Consider the following 15,196-nt stretch of genomic DNA (forward strand, 5'->3'; position numbering starts at 1 on the left):
AATTTCTTTGAATACCTCTTGTGTATTTAGAGTGTGTACAGGTAGTGGTATAGTGTCACAGTGTGTCTGCTCTGAGCCTTTCATTTCAACTGTTTGTGTTATCGCTTTCTCCCTCTCATCTATAGCAAATCAAGAACACTGAACGCTTCATAAGGTATGTTAGTTACGGTGGAGGTGACAGGGTATCTAAGGTGCTCCTCAAATGCACATCTGTCGTTAGCTTTGTCATCAGCTTTCATCACTCATCTCACATGGCTTTGCTGTATTTTGACAACATAGAATGCAACACACAGTGTTTACACAGTGTACAAATCTTTAGTCTTGCGCTCCCAAAACACACATGAGAGTCCTGCTTGTCACGTTAGGTACAGCTGTGTCGGGTATATTGGCAGTCGTAGACTTTTTACAAGTTTATTTCAAATGTGTTCACAATTAGTAATACAGGGAAATAATGGCCCTGAAGCATGCATTTATATGCCATGGTATTTTACATATTAATCCAACCTAGCTATTTGGTTGTAAATGTTTATAATATAATGTGCATATCAAAATAATTAAATACATTGCCATGTTGCAATAGTTCTACTCTGGAATAAAGGGACGCAATGTCTGCTAGAGACAGAGTATGCCTATTAAGAAATCATGTGATGGCAGTACAAACAAACCCGTATGTACAAACGCGTATGGAAATAGACGTACTTTCTGTATAGGCATTTGTGCATGTGGTTGTGCTTGTACCGTGGTCCATTTGAATTCCTGCTTCAACCTATTGACACATACATGTAAAAAGAGCAGCATAAATGTCAGTTAAACCTGCTGACAGTTTCATCAATGCATGAGTAAATAAAGTCTGCTCACATTATCTACCCCATCTTTCCACATCCACAGCTTCCGTCAGTTAATGTTCTATTGTGATAGCATTATAAGAGTACTGCTAAACTTCCATGACAAAGGTTGTATACCTTCCCATACAAAATATTCTTATAAGATTCTTATAAGATTCTTATGAGTACTTAATATGCAAATTAGTTAGAGTAAGAATTTTATAAGATTTTTATAAGTATTGTAGTGAAACCAATCTTGACTAGTAAAACTATAAGAAACAAAAAAAATTCTTACTCCTTTATGAAAATTTCTTACTCATTTTTCCTCCAACTTATTTACTCATAAGAATTAAGAATATTATAAGATTCTTATGAGCTCCTATAAGAAGAAATTATATGGTTGTGTCACTTGCCTTTGGTATGGTTAGATAGTGGATGTTACATGTATGTACCAAAAAGGAAAGATACCATAACAAGATGGCTTCCATCTACCGGTAGAAACCAAAGTCTCCTCCAGCAGTTATTTTGTTGCAACTGTTCAGAGTCTTTGTCTTTTCATTTCTAAAGTCCAATCGCATGTACTTCTAAACTTTAATAAAATATGCATGTGTAATAAATCCCTTGTATTAACATCTATATGTGTATGTACACCAGTAATTTAATGTCAGAGATGTATGATGTAAAGATTTCTTATCAGCCAGAAATAATTGCAATGTTTTACATTTTGGTTCCAGAAAACTTGATTTTCATCTTTCAAAGATAGATGAGCTGCAAGACAACTACAACATACAGCAGAGGATTAGAGAAGGTATGTAATAGAAGATACAACAGACAAAAAATGATGCTTCAGTGTTTTACATGTAAATTTGAGTTTTCTGAAAACAACAACTGGATGACTGTACCGTACAAAAAAGTCTATGTTAGTGTTATTATCTCAAGGGGTAACAGAGTACTGCTGGCACAAAGAATTTAATACAAATTTTTGTTCAATTATCAAAGAAGCTGAAGCCAATATCACTGTATGATGCATTTTAGACCAAGTAAAAATTAAAACGCCACATATCAACACACCAATTCACTGATTTATTTACTTAAAATAACCTTGTTGACAAATCCACCATCTTAGGGGACCATCTCAGATTGTTGCATATTAGGGGGGAGTGGGTTTGACCTCCATTATATTTGTGAACTTAACTTTCACTTATATTTAGTGATCACAAATTCTCTTTGCATTGTGTGTAAAAATAAACAAAAACTACACACTCGTAACAAAAACTTTTGCTGTAACTGTTTCCAACTCATTCGTGCCATGCTATGGTTAATAGTACTCAAATTTGATCGATTATTTTACAATCATATAATGTGATCAGGGGATACATATTCTTCAGTAGCTACAAAAAATGCCATATTGTATTTTCAGGCAGACATCAACATTTCGCACTTTTGAACTTCCGTTTAGGGGGAGGGCGGAGGGGGTTTTGATCTAAAAGAAAGAATTTCATTTCTTGAACTTATGCGACAATCTCAGATGGTCCCTAACATTGTGATGAATTACTGGCAACATTAGTCTTATTTGAAAGCATGTATACATGTATGTATTAAGAGGATGATTTCACAATATATAAATCAAAATTGTCATTAGCCTGTTATCTTGTGACAAAATATTCAATTTTTCCATCTTTTATAGGTGCTAAGAATATAATGAAAGCATATGAAGACAGCAGCTCTCAGAATTACAGAGAACCAGTACATGAAGCCAAGACAGGGTACAAAGATTGTACACAGGTCAGAATTGTAAAAAAGTAGTGGTGTTTTGCCAATAAAAATTTGTGAATTCTAATGGCAAAATTTCAATATGATTTGCAGCTGTTCTGAAACATATTTGAAATGTAATTAACTGCTTTAAGATGGCTGTTAGTTGAGTATTATCTGCAATATTATGTTCATTGCGTGGTTTTGATTAATGTTTAGTCAATTTAAAGTTAGAGATACAGTATTTTGTCCCCTGCTTGCTTTGTAAATTTCTACAGAAATTTTTATGTTCTATTGTTTAATAAAATGATGCCCAAGAGACTAAATATTCACAAGATATCAACTGGTGTGTGTTTTGAATTGACAGGCGATGTGTTACATGGAAGCAGAGTTGGAATCATTCTTAGGATGTTTTCAGCTTGAAGTTCAAGGTAAGAATCTGTCTCGTCATCACAGTTTTTTCCCCCAGAGCGGTAATCATGTCTCATTAAGTCTTAACAGCAAAAGCCATGATATACATCGAGTTACATTTTGAAGTCCTCCTTTATAAAGGGACTAAGTCGGCCATTTTTCATGAATTTTGTTTGATACGAGATACCACTTATATTGTTTGACATGTTTAAAGATAATGAATGGGTGACCATGCATATATTCGACCCCAGTTTTAGACACTATACATGAAACCATCGCGAAAATGAATTAATGGTCATGACCATTAATTCAATTTCCTGATGGTTTCATATGCATGGTCTCCCATTTATTCAGTATCTTTCAACATATCAAACAATATTAAGTAGTATCTCGTATCAAACAAAATTCATGAAAAATGGCCGACTTTGTCCCTTTAATTGATTAAATGAGATTTTCTCTTTTATCTCAGAAATAAAGCAAGTTTTCAGAGGGGCATATCAGATCAGATCAGATCAAAATTTGAAATGTTTTTTGTCTTTTCACAGGTATAGCTGGATTTGCAAGGCTGTGTACAGGTGATCTATTTGAGGTAAATAAATATTGTATTCAGTGATAAGTGGTCATATAATTGCTGCCAATAAATGTTTACCAGGCCCAGTTGAAGTTCCCATTTGCCATATATATGAATGGTGATACTGTGAGTGTAGTACTAGCCTAGTATTGTTATTTTGTCAATCTGTCTGTATGAGTTGTGGGTGGCTAGTATGTGGCCCATATATAAACAGTGTAGGCTGATCTTTTGGGGGAATTGATGCTGCTTTTCTTTCTGAGCTGAGCCCAAACTGTTAGTAGTGATATTTGAATAATATTTAAATATATTGCTTAATGTTTAAGTATTATCAATTCGGAGGATGTGTAAAGCCTTGAAGTTTGTAGTTGACAGCGTAGAGTTTGGCAAAATTGTGTTCATTGCATGAAAAATTACACTGCTGAGTGTACAGGAAAAGTATGTGAAAGAGGAACTGTTTACTAGTAATTCTGGTTTCTAGTCATAAACCCACCCCATGTGGTACTGATGATCTGAGAAAGGCTAGTATACACTGCCTTTACAATGCAATACTATGAAGTGATGTCAATTATTTTGAGAAGATTGAGCACGCCATCTTTCGCATTTGCACCTACAGGTGTTATTGAGACATGGCGGACAGAAGTGGAAATTCAAGGGAAGAGTTGAAAAAGACTCAGAACAGACTTGGGAAAATAGAACGATGTTACTTTATCCAGTTATTGAAGATAATATCAGCATAAGGGTGAGTTGAAATTTCATATTTCAGTGCTGTATCCTTCAAGACTAAACAGTGTAAAGAATATGTTGAGCTATGGACTAAGCCATATACAGATGAAACTGAGGTGTTGCATTCTAGAGCTGTCTTGCCTTTTGTCTTGGTTTTGATCCTGGTTTTCTTCTACATGTCAACCTGAATGTCCACACGTCAACAGATGGAATCCCCATTAACAGAGGTAGTGATATTTGTTTCCATGTTTTGGTAGAGTTTTCCGTTTTTGAGTTCCAAGTTCTTGACCAAAGCAAGAAATTAGGTAATTAACAACATTGGGTTTGGCAAAACCGTGGTGGTTAAGGGATAAGTGTGTAAACTTCAACTTGTACAACATCATGTGTTAAAATGATCTCATAGGAATTTCTTTTTATTATGAAATACTGCACAAAGTGCTCTGCGGACATATTCAGAAGGCATTTGTGGATGTTGTTCATGTACAGTGTATTTGTGCTCTTGTCAGCATTTTCTTTCAAAGTTGAGTGTGAACTTTATGTTTTTGAAATAACAGGATCAAAGAACATGAACTGAAAAATCTGTAAACCTGTGTGTTATCTTTTGAACAGGTCACTGAGTTGAAGGGTCTAGGTCGTCCAAATGTTGTCCTCGGTAACATGGAATGTGATCCAACAAACTTGTACAGAGCGGAACCACAGGTATGCCATTTCCATCATTTCAAAGAAGATCTTCACAATGGACAGTTTTTCGCATGTTATATGGGGCATTGATTCTTATTTCAATATATCCTGATCTTCTTTGTGATGACTAATATGAAGTAGAGTTAAGGTTGATCCAGCTGTCTTTTAAAATCTAAGAGGACATAGCTACAAAGAAACTGACCTGTACAGTAGTAAAACTAGGTACAGTTGAAGAATATTGTGTTCAATCTTCATTGTGGAAATGATAGAGTTATCTTAGGGGGCCCTCCCACAGCTTTCGGAAGCAAGTGGAACCCCTAGGATTATGTTTATTAGTGAATTGTTCAGTATATGGACCCAACATTCTTCAGTCTTTCTATGAAGAAAGGTCAGGTCAGCATTTTTCCCAACATCCAAGTTTTACCTCTTGTGATTATTGATACATGCATAATGGTGATGACCACAGCCTACAACACGTTGTTGATCTTGATAAAGCTGGAAAAGTTGACGATTATCTTTTGCATTTCAGACTTTAACAGTGGACATCAATGAGGCTGGTACTTTGAAACTTAACATGAAAGTGGCCTGGAGGTAAGAGATCAAATCTGACAGCTCTAAAAATTGACAGAGAAGTTGCTGTTTTCGTTTTCATTTTAAGATGTGTGGTGTGATAATCTCCTCCAAATAAAATGACATGGTCTTTGTGTTTTGTGTTTCAGTCCATTCCAATTGGAAGATGAACCAGGTGGATCACTTGGTACAGTCAATGAGCAGAGCTTGAGATCAAAGGATAAACCTAGAAGTAGTTTTGAAAATCTAGTCAACAAGGTAACTCACCATCAACTGATTTATCATTTGTTTGATTAATCAGTAAATTCTACTTTTGCTGAGACTGAAATTGTTTTTTGAAAAGCCTTGAAATCTTCCACAAATACCACTGCTTTCATTTTTGCAGTGCTCAATGACTTTGTTCTTGTTTTCATGGTTAGTACATATATACTGTATCATAAAATAATAGCAGAAAATGAGTTGTTCGTGAATATTATGTACTTCCTCTGATGTCTCATAAGGTAATTCTGAGGAACAATATTACAATTTTGCCCAACTGAACTGTGCCATTTCCACCACCATTGTTTGGAATATGTGTGGTCAAATCTGTACACTTTGAGTTTGAGTGAAGGCGATAAAGTAAGTTTTGCCTGTAATAATGTGAAATAAGGTTTTTCGTTGTTTATTGATTATCAGGGTGAGAGGACAGATGATTCTGCTGGTAACAGTGTGGATACATCCATGGGCACTCAAACAACAAACGATCAAATGTTATACATTGCGTTTCAAAACCTCCATTCCACAATAGATGACTTCAAAGGAGCCTACGCACAAGTGGATAAGTTGGAAGAAGTTATGCAAAAGATTAAAGAGTACTGTTTGGTGAGTTTTAAAGGGAAAGGAATTCCAATACAACCATGCAAGTGTTTTGAAGTCATTTTTGCACATGTAAAAGATAATCAACCATTGTGAAGAATCAACCTTCCTGTCGTATGAACTTTTCCCGTGGTTTTAAAAATTTTTATTGCAAACCTGCAAGCAGATGTGGCTTTGAGAATGATTATGTAAATCTCAACCTGTAGTCAACGGCAAATACCTAACATTATATGTTGGACTCATGTCAAACTAAAATCATTTGACGGTTTCCTCCACAGCAACACCATAAAGAATCAACAGCCTGTCTCAGAAACATGTTTGATATGACAAAGCTTTGTCTCAAAGCAGGTCACAATTTGTTAATTAGAGTACAGAATTGCAAACAAATGAACCCACCATCAAATATTTGACACTTGTCTTTAAAGTTAGACCAACCCTTTACTGTGGTTTTACAACTTATCCGGACACCAAACTTGCTAATTACCTAGCACTTCGCTGATGATATTGAGACTTTGATCAGTAATTACCAAAGCACTTTGGTAATTCACCTCAAACTTGATACTTGATCTGGCTGCAATAACTCAATGGGTGGCACAGTGTAAACACAGACGCGGACATCTCAGTGCATACAGTGATAGCCTAAACCAATTTGAGACATGAGTTTGCACTCAAAGTTTTCAACAGTGTACCCATACAAAAAATTGCTCAACAAAGTGATGAAAATGGCACAGGACAGATACAACTTGCATTGCAGTAAACCTGCCCACTGCACCAAAAAGATTTCTGTAACTTCAATGGACATCATGTCTGATTGAACAGTCCTACTTAAATACTTTTTCTGCTCAATTCGTGCTGATTTAGGCACAATTATTGAACACCACTCAAACTTTCAATCACTTTCCTAAATCGACTTACACCTGCAGAAATTGTAAAGGAAGCTAGAATACAGAAAAGATTTTCAATCTCTCTATCTTCATGAACGGGCATTCCTCGATCACATTTATGCTGATAGACAACCATTGCCAAAAGGCAGCAAAACTCAGCAATGATTCCGAGCTAAACTGACACAGTATTTCATATCCCTGCATCAAATGAAATTGAAAACACAATCCCATCAGTGACATTTGGTAAAATTTTCACATGAATCATATCTTGAAATAAAAAAAAGTGAAACAAAGACGTCTTGTACTTTGCCGATCAACAGCACAGTGTGAGCTGTGAAGTGGCATCTGCATTGCCTGCACGTAAAAGCAACTCAGCGTACCTCAGTATCAAATGGTCTGCATCTTATGAAAACAACAACTGGCAGTGAAAGTTGTAATAGTCACCGGTAAAAACTCTTCACAGATGAAAGGATAATTGCTTCAAATGAATGAAACTGCAGGTTTTAGAGGAGGAAAACCAATGGCGGATGCGTGGAGTGGGAATATTCTATTTAGGTGACGGAGACGGAGGGTCATACGATTATAAATAAACTGGATAATGTGTAAGATTTTCCTCACAATACTGTAACAGGAATTCCAGTGTCCCCTTGTTTTAACGTTAGTAATAGTTTTTCTGCTCTGAAAAGTAATTTGACAAACTCTAACGACCATTATACTCTCCTAACCTCTCCATAGTTGAGTTTTACATATAACATGGACGAACAGCACACATGTACATATGTTGGTTTTACTGAGGAATGCTGTTCAGTGGAATGCCAACCCCTGGTCACAAATTAGTTTTATGGCACTAGTATGATACTTATCAGTGACTTTGTATACACATTGTGTACCCCAATGCGCACTCATGCAGCCAGATCAAGTATCAAGTTTGAGGTGAATACCAAAGTGCTTTGGTAATTACCGATCAAAGTCTCAATATCGTCAGCGAAGTTGCTGGGTAATTGGCAAGTTTGGTGTCCGGATAAGTCGTAAAACCAACCCTTTAAAACAGACTTTTATTTATCAAATTTCCCATGCATATTATCTGCAAGTAGTACAGAAGTATATTATTTCAAAATGTAAGATAGGTGTGATTTAAAATGGATGTATTTAGTTTGTGTGGTGTAGTGACTATCAAGCAATCAAACACTTCATTGTCCATTGAATTTAGAAATATGATGGAAGATTTCCTTTTTACTATAGTTAGTCCCACTGTACATCTAACCCACAATATTGACATGCAATCAACATAATAGACAATGTAAAACACAGAATAAATTATTTGATCTCCAAAAGTGAATTGAAAGACGGAATCACAATTGAGAGAATCCAGAGTTTGAAATCGAAATAACTGATGGAATGAAGGAATTTTTATGGAAATTTTTCCTTGCAAGGGAAACCTTTAATTTCAGACCTGACCACTAAATGTGTACAGTGGTCTCGAAAGTACTAGCACACATGTATTATTTGTAGCATTACTGTGTGTTTGTTGTAAGGTATTATGTCACATTACAGCTTTTTATTGGCTAACTGTATTTATCTAGTATTTGAAATACTGATATCAATGTTTATGGTGGTTTCTATCTAACAGAGAAGAATTTCACAAAATCACGATGGCAGTCAAGAGAAAGAAGTCACGGTTTCTGTTGAAAATGCATTAAAAAGTTTTGATTTTTTGAACACTCTCGAAGATGAGAGTGTGTTGAATAAAACAAGTGGTCTTCGGATAGAGGACATGGCGGCATCTGATGATTTGGGAAGCACACGCAACAAAATGGAGGAAAAATGTGAAAAAATGAATGGTCTGGAGAATGAAGAATGTAGCATGGACACGTAAGTTGTCTAGAAATCAGTCAATGTTTATAAACCAATGTGATATGGACACAGCCTGTTCAGTACAGGGATTATAGCATACAATATTTTGTAATTAATATTGTAGCCTTGTCCAGACCAGTGAATTTTGTGACGTCATCTCCCCAGATTATTACTGATAATGTGTCCAATTATCCAGTATTATGACGCCAGATGTTTTTATACATCTGCACATTCCCTGGCATTGCAAAAACCATAAAATGATAGCAATAATGTATCCCCCTTTAGGCCCATAATGGACTCAAGAAAACTTTACACTTTATAAGGTACTCAGCTTTGCCTCCTGCACCATGTTGTGCAAAGTTTCCTTTTGTCCATTATGGACAGGGAAGAAGTACATTACTCTGTTAATACATAAGTATCAGAGAGCCAGTAGCTGCAACTTTTTGATGATTTTTTCACCAATGTTTGTTATAAAAGTCAACTGCAAATGCTTGGTCTACTCCCCAAAGCATTCTGAAACACTACTATTTAGCTTGTCAGCACAGTGTGTATACTTGTGAAATGCTGGTCCAGAATTCACTTTTTAACAATAACAATGCAGTTTAAAGCTCAACACGTTTTTGGGGAGTAGAAGAAGAAACTCTGGTTCACATTAAAAACAAAAGTAAAGAAGATGCGGATTGCCGTTATTTTGTTGCCTTTGTAAATATTTTATTTCAGTCATCAGTGGTACAGCATTGCTTTTGTAGGCCTGGACAGCTAGACAATGCTGCAGAAACCAGGTTTTATGGTCTATTTTAGTATCATTAACAGGCTGAAAATTTCCCCATTGCTTCACATGCATTTCCAGTTCTCCTTTAGATTTAGCAATTGTGAATTTGAAATTCCACACATTCTTTACAATATATTTTATTGGAAAATGTGAATTCATATGTTACATCTCAGATTTATAAGATGTATTTGAAAAGTCATTAGCATTTTCAAGTCGGAATCAGCTGCTTTTTCTTGATTCACCACCCAGGGAGGAGAACCATGAGAAGACTGATGCAGGCATCGGTATGGATGACGATAGTGTGTTGAAATTTACCACTGGAAACGAAGCTTTAGATGTCTTATTTACACAACACTTGCAACACTGCCAGTTTTTGCTTTCAGTAAGTTGTACATTCATTATCAACCCCTTTCATCCCCATTTTCCAATGAAGAGGCCCAACTTTGCCTCAGGAAAGATACAGGTTGTACCAAAATTTGATTGTAAAAGGGTTGACCTAAAAATAGATAAGTACTCGCGCGCTCATTGTATTGCCAGAGAATCTTACTTTCACAGTTTATTGTTGGATGCAGTTCTGGATAATACAGACTCAACCCAGCCTTTATGTTAAGTTTTGTAGTTGCGGTTTCATATCCTTTTCACAGTTTAGGTACTGAGAACAAATGTTGAAACTTTGCCATTCATAAAGTGTTTGCCAATAACTTACCAATTATTCCCGGTAATTACTCAGTAATTTTCTGTTGCCGTTCACTTTCAGATGCTTGGTTCCTTTGGTCCGCTGAGAAGCAAAGAAATGACCATATTACGAAATCTTGAATCACAGACCAAAATATTCACTAAATTGCTGCAGCTTGATCCAACCAACAATTTCACATCAGCAGTGGAAGGTAATGCACTTTTAAACTTTCCTTTTATTTCGAGTTTTCTTTGCAAAGTTTTAAATTCTTATTATAAGGTAGTGTGTGCCTCGAAATTGAAAGACAAACTTTTGCTCCAACTTTCCTCAAGGAAACTTTCAACTATTTTCTTTCAAAATCAGGAATAAAAATCTTGGGTCCCAAGTGAAAATTTTTCTACCAGAGAAACAAATTATTTTAAATTTATGGAAATTTGAAAGTCAAATGGCTGCCATTGTGTTAAGTAATGGGAAAAAATAGATTTTTGATTTCACAACATCAAGATTTTCTTGAAGAGCTTCAAAATGAGCCCACACAAATGATAAATTAGAAAAGAATTGTAAAAATTTTAGAGTCCAAATGTCTGTCCCTGAAGTGCATTCTACCTGAGGTAAAATGTGTTGTTTACCCATGAGTTGAATGTTAAAATATCACAAATGGTGTAGCTGAGCTTTGGGTGATTTTTGGCTTAGTACTTCAAGAAATGAGAGTGTAATATTTTACCAATGATTTAGTTTATGGAAAGACTTCCAATAATGTGAGGAGAAATCTCATTATTATACATTTACCAGCAATCTACCTGTCACAACCATAGAATTTTGTATGGGCTGGAAATAAAACTGCTACACAGGATGCTCTTTCCACAAAAATTAACCATTTACAGGTGCCCCAATGACAATGCATCACATGGGTGCCTTGGTGTTTTCACTGAAGGTGGTTTGAAGGGACCCATTGCATTGGAGGATTGCCCAGATTTGTCTTGCAAGCTCTGAATATAGTTTTGCAAGCTGTCAGATGCACGTCTTCAGTTGTGCTTCATCGTTAAATTAAATCCTTAAATTAAAGGAAAAATTGTTTTGGCCTTGTATGAAATAAAACCATGACAGAGCCCACTTGACACTCTGATCACAGATTACTGTCTGTAAAGTGTATAGGAATACCGTTATTTTGAACACAATGCATGTATTCAGAGATTCATTTGTGTTGCGTGTCAGTTGATAGACTGCATAAATGTCCTTGTGCTCAGTTCGTGACATTTTCGCATTCATCTCAAAATATTACTCATGACCCAGGGTATGGATTTTGTTCAGTTCTTTTTTCCCAGCTAAGTTAAGTTTATGGTTCTTTCTAAGTTTTCATTGAGTTCTTTTTCCTTTATTTTTATTGTCAACATGAAGTTCTTAGAAAGACAAATTTAAAAGTTATTCACTTGAGATGAATGTTCTTGTGGCCATATTGCACAATCCTCAATGTAAGAAAGGTCACTTACATTGTGGGATTACATTTGAGATCTGTCAGCTTACAAAAGCTCTGATTACTGTTTACAGTTGTACCAGAACTCCAAGACAAGCCAGGGTTTGTGTCATTCTGGACAAAATGCTGTGTTGCGTCAGTGTTGTTGTATTCATCAGTTGAAAACATTGTGCTTCAGTTGGAGTTAGAATTTGGAGCCAAGCTTAGAACAAGCCATCCTTCATTTGCTGACAATAGTAAGTCTTTGTCATTAAGAATCCTTTCTTACCAAGTTGAATTTTGTTGAAGATCTGTATTCTTACCAAATCCGAGTTCAAAACAGCTGTCAATGATAAATGAACTGGTAATACTTAAAAAAATAAACATACATTTTCAAGCCATTGATGGGCGTTGGTCTGATGATTTATTAAATCATTTGGAACTTGTGGAAGATTGTTTGATTTTCAACTTCATCAAAATGTGAGAATTGAGCCAACATCCTCACCCCAATCCCCACCCCTGAGGGGGAAATGGATAATGTTACATGTTAATAGCAGCATTGAAATAGAATGTTATACATACATGCATTGTATATACAGGTACAACCTTGTTTGTTGTTCAGACTGGTGACATGAAAGTCTTTGTTAAGTCTTTGTTGTTTTTTTCTGTTAGAGGACATGAGGAGAGAGAGAGAGAGAGAGAGAGAGAGAGAGAGAGAGAGAGAGAGAGAGAGAGAGAGAGAGAGAGAGAGAGAGAGAGAGGAGGAGGGGGGATGAGGTGAAGTAGAGAGGGGGAGGAGAGAGGAATAGAGGAAGGAACTGCATATTTGCCATTGTTTAAGTAAAATATAAATTAATGTTGCTAATATTACTGATTACTTTCTATTGACAGTCTTTCATCTCATTGTGAAGACAATGCTTGACAGATCACCAGCTGATATCCATTATTGTAATTATAAAGTTACATTGTATCAGTTTGCTGAATGGTGTATGGCCAGCCATAAGGCAGACATGGAACAGTACATATCTGACTTGATCAATGAATGTAAGTTTTTATTATTTTAGAAAATGACCATAAAACTGTTTTTTTGCTAAGAAAGCATACTCCCCATCCAAAGATTCATGCCGTTGTTTCGCAATTTGAACACAAACTAGACTGCCCTGTATTTCCTCCGTGGAATTTCCAGGTACTGGCTCTTCCAGTATAGTGTAACTGCCAGAACTTTTAGAACTTCCAGAAATTTCTATACATCAGCCTACGTCCAGTGCAAAGAATATGAACTGTATTATTGCATCAGAGAGCATTCTCACTGCTTTATATTTCTCAGAGTAAACAGATGGCGTACTTAAAAGAGCAAACCAGGTTGCAACATAACAAATGCAGCGCTCAGTTGTTCTTATGGAAGAATTGTTCACTTTCCTGGAATTGCACTTTAAATTCAGACTTTAGAGTTCTAAGACTTGACTTCATCACTTGTGGAACTGATTTTCAGTTTTCAGTCTCTGTGTTAGATTTCATCTTGGCTCAGATGAACTGATACGGTACCAGTCAGTGGCGTATCGCAAATAGATTATATTACATGCATTTGTATAAAGTATAATACTAGTAGTCACAGTAAAAACAACTTCACATATTGTGATAAAATTGTATCATAAATTTTCTGTAAATAGTCCACATCACTATTTATTTATATCTCACTCTATTTTATATTGTAATCTCTACCTTCATCAAGTTCTCAAAAGCATAATAGAGTTTCAAATAGGGTAACATTTTCCAACCACACAGCAGTTTGTAGAGCAGTAGTTTATATCATCACTTTGTGTTTTGAAAGATAGCTATGAAACCGCGAAAGAGTGTCAGATAGAAAGTTATACTGTGATATCAACAATGACAAACTTTATATTATTCTGTCAGTCTTTGAGAATGTGAAATTTGTCTTGTGAAGTACCTGTAAATTTACACAACCGAAAAGATCTTAGGATGGTATATCAAGATTGCATGCATATTAAGTAAAAGACTCAGATCACAATAATTCATGATATGTTTATATTTCATTCTCAGTAACTATGAATGAGTGTCTTCAATCATCAAATGAAGACATCCTGAAAGACTTGAAGAGGCTGCCCAAGGTTCCTCTCCCTGCCAGTAGTTTACTGTGTTTAGCAATGCTGTTAGTAGAAGGAGATGCCACAACCAAGGCTGGAGTTAGTATCTATATGGAAATGATGGCTACAGATAACAACTGGAAAAGACAGGTATGTACATTGGAAATAGACCTGTAGGAAAAACATGGATGTGTTCAGCTTTGTGCAAAATTGTCCAATAATGCTTGAAAAAATAACAGTGATTACACATATAGCAAAATTATTGGACGAATATTGAAAGATTGAAATTGTAATGTCTTGAAACGATTGAAAAAAGGTAAATAATGTCAGTTCATTTTTGATATCCGTAGAACAGACACATTGAACTAAGTGACCTACAGGACATCATCACTGAGCAAATTACTTTTGGCCATGCGGTTCGTCCAGAGTACCGTAAATAATAATTGCACGACCCATTCTACTTCTATTTCACTATCATTTTGTGAGAAGTTTCAAAATTTTGGCCAGCTACCAATTTTAGCATGTTTTTTCCTTTTATCAATCGCATATACCAGGGTAATGTATTTATTCATTTCTTTATTTAGGCCAAGAAAGTTTTCCTCGGATGTCTTGAAGACAGTAGTCAGGCAGTGAGACAAGCTGGCTGTCTTGCCCTTGCCAGTGTTAATGTAAGACTTCGTTCATATTTGATGTTTCATCAGACACAAATTAGTCCATAATATTGAAACCTCATAGTGTAGGAATGTTAGATATGTGTCCATGAGTCACTGATCACTGTCATGTAGAGGTAGACGACTTCCATATTTAAAGAAGTTTGACATACTCTTAAGGTGGAACTGCATGTTGCCAACAGCTTGTTTCAAAGCAATATTTCTCATCAAAGATGACAAGGAAACCCCCCTCATACTATATATTTTCTAAAAGCAGAGACTCTATAGTTTAGTATGGTAGCAGTATTTTACTCGAAGGGTGAAATGGGTGTATATTTGGGGTAAAAAGCCTCAATTTTGGTATTAATGATAAAAATTAATTTAAGTCAAAAACTTGATGCTCTTTTCTGAAATA

The 15,196-nt window shown here is 35.7% G+C and overlaps 1 protein-coding gene across 3 annotated transcripts in view; it reads left to right on the forward strand.

Moving 5' to 3' along the window:
• Positions 1-15,196, forward strand: part of LOC139152635 (rho family-interacting cell polarization regulator 2-like) — a 41,751-nt gene that overhangs the window by 20,806 nt on the left and 5,749 nt on the right. For 2 of the 3 annotated variants that reach the window (XM_070725885.1, XM_070725886.1), the window contains exons 6-22: positions 126-154; positions 1,559-1,632; positions 2,512-2,609; positions 2,944-3,007; positions 3,533-3,576; positions 4,172-4,297; positions 4,891-4,980; positions 5,492-5,553; positions 5,682-5,790; positions 6,208-6,393; positions 8,902-9,143; positions 10,147-10,279; positions 10,655-10,784; positions 12,122-12,283; positions 12,918-13,070; positions 14,088-14,281; positions 14,716-14,799. In XM_070725885.1, the coding sequence (XP_070581986.1) occupies positions 126-154; positions 1,559-1,632; positions 2,512-2,609; positions 2,944-3,007; positions 3,533-3,576; positions 4,172-4,297; positions 4,891-4,980; positions 5,492-5,553; positions 5,682-5,790; positions 6,208-6,393; positions 8,902-9,143; positions 10,147-10,279; positions 10,655-10,784; positions 12,122-12,283; positions 12,918-13,070; positions 14,088-14,281; positions 14,716-14,799 (1,980 nt within the window). The remainder of the gene's footprint in view (positions 1-125; positions 155-1,558; positions 1,633-2,511; positions 2,610-2,943; positions 3,008-3,532; positions 3,577-4,171; positions 4,298-4,890; positions 4,981-5,491; positions 5,554-5,681; positions 5,791-6,207; positions 6,394-8,901; positions 9,144-10,146; positions 10,280-10,654; positions 10,785-12,121; positions 12,284-12,917; positions 13,071-14,087; positions 14,282-14,715; positions 14,800-15,196) is intronic. The other variant, XM_070725887.1, reaches the window with a different exon arrangement.

The sequence above is a fragment of the Ptychodera flava genome, chromosome 16, assembly GCF_041260155.1.
Source record: "Ptychodera flava strain L36383 chromosome 16, AS_Pfla_20210202, whole genome shotgun sequence".
In the NCBI taxonomy this organism is placed as follows: domain Eukaryota; kingdom Metazoa; phylum Hemichordata; class Enteropneusta; family Ptychoderidae; genus Ptychodera; species Ptychodera flava.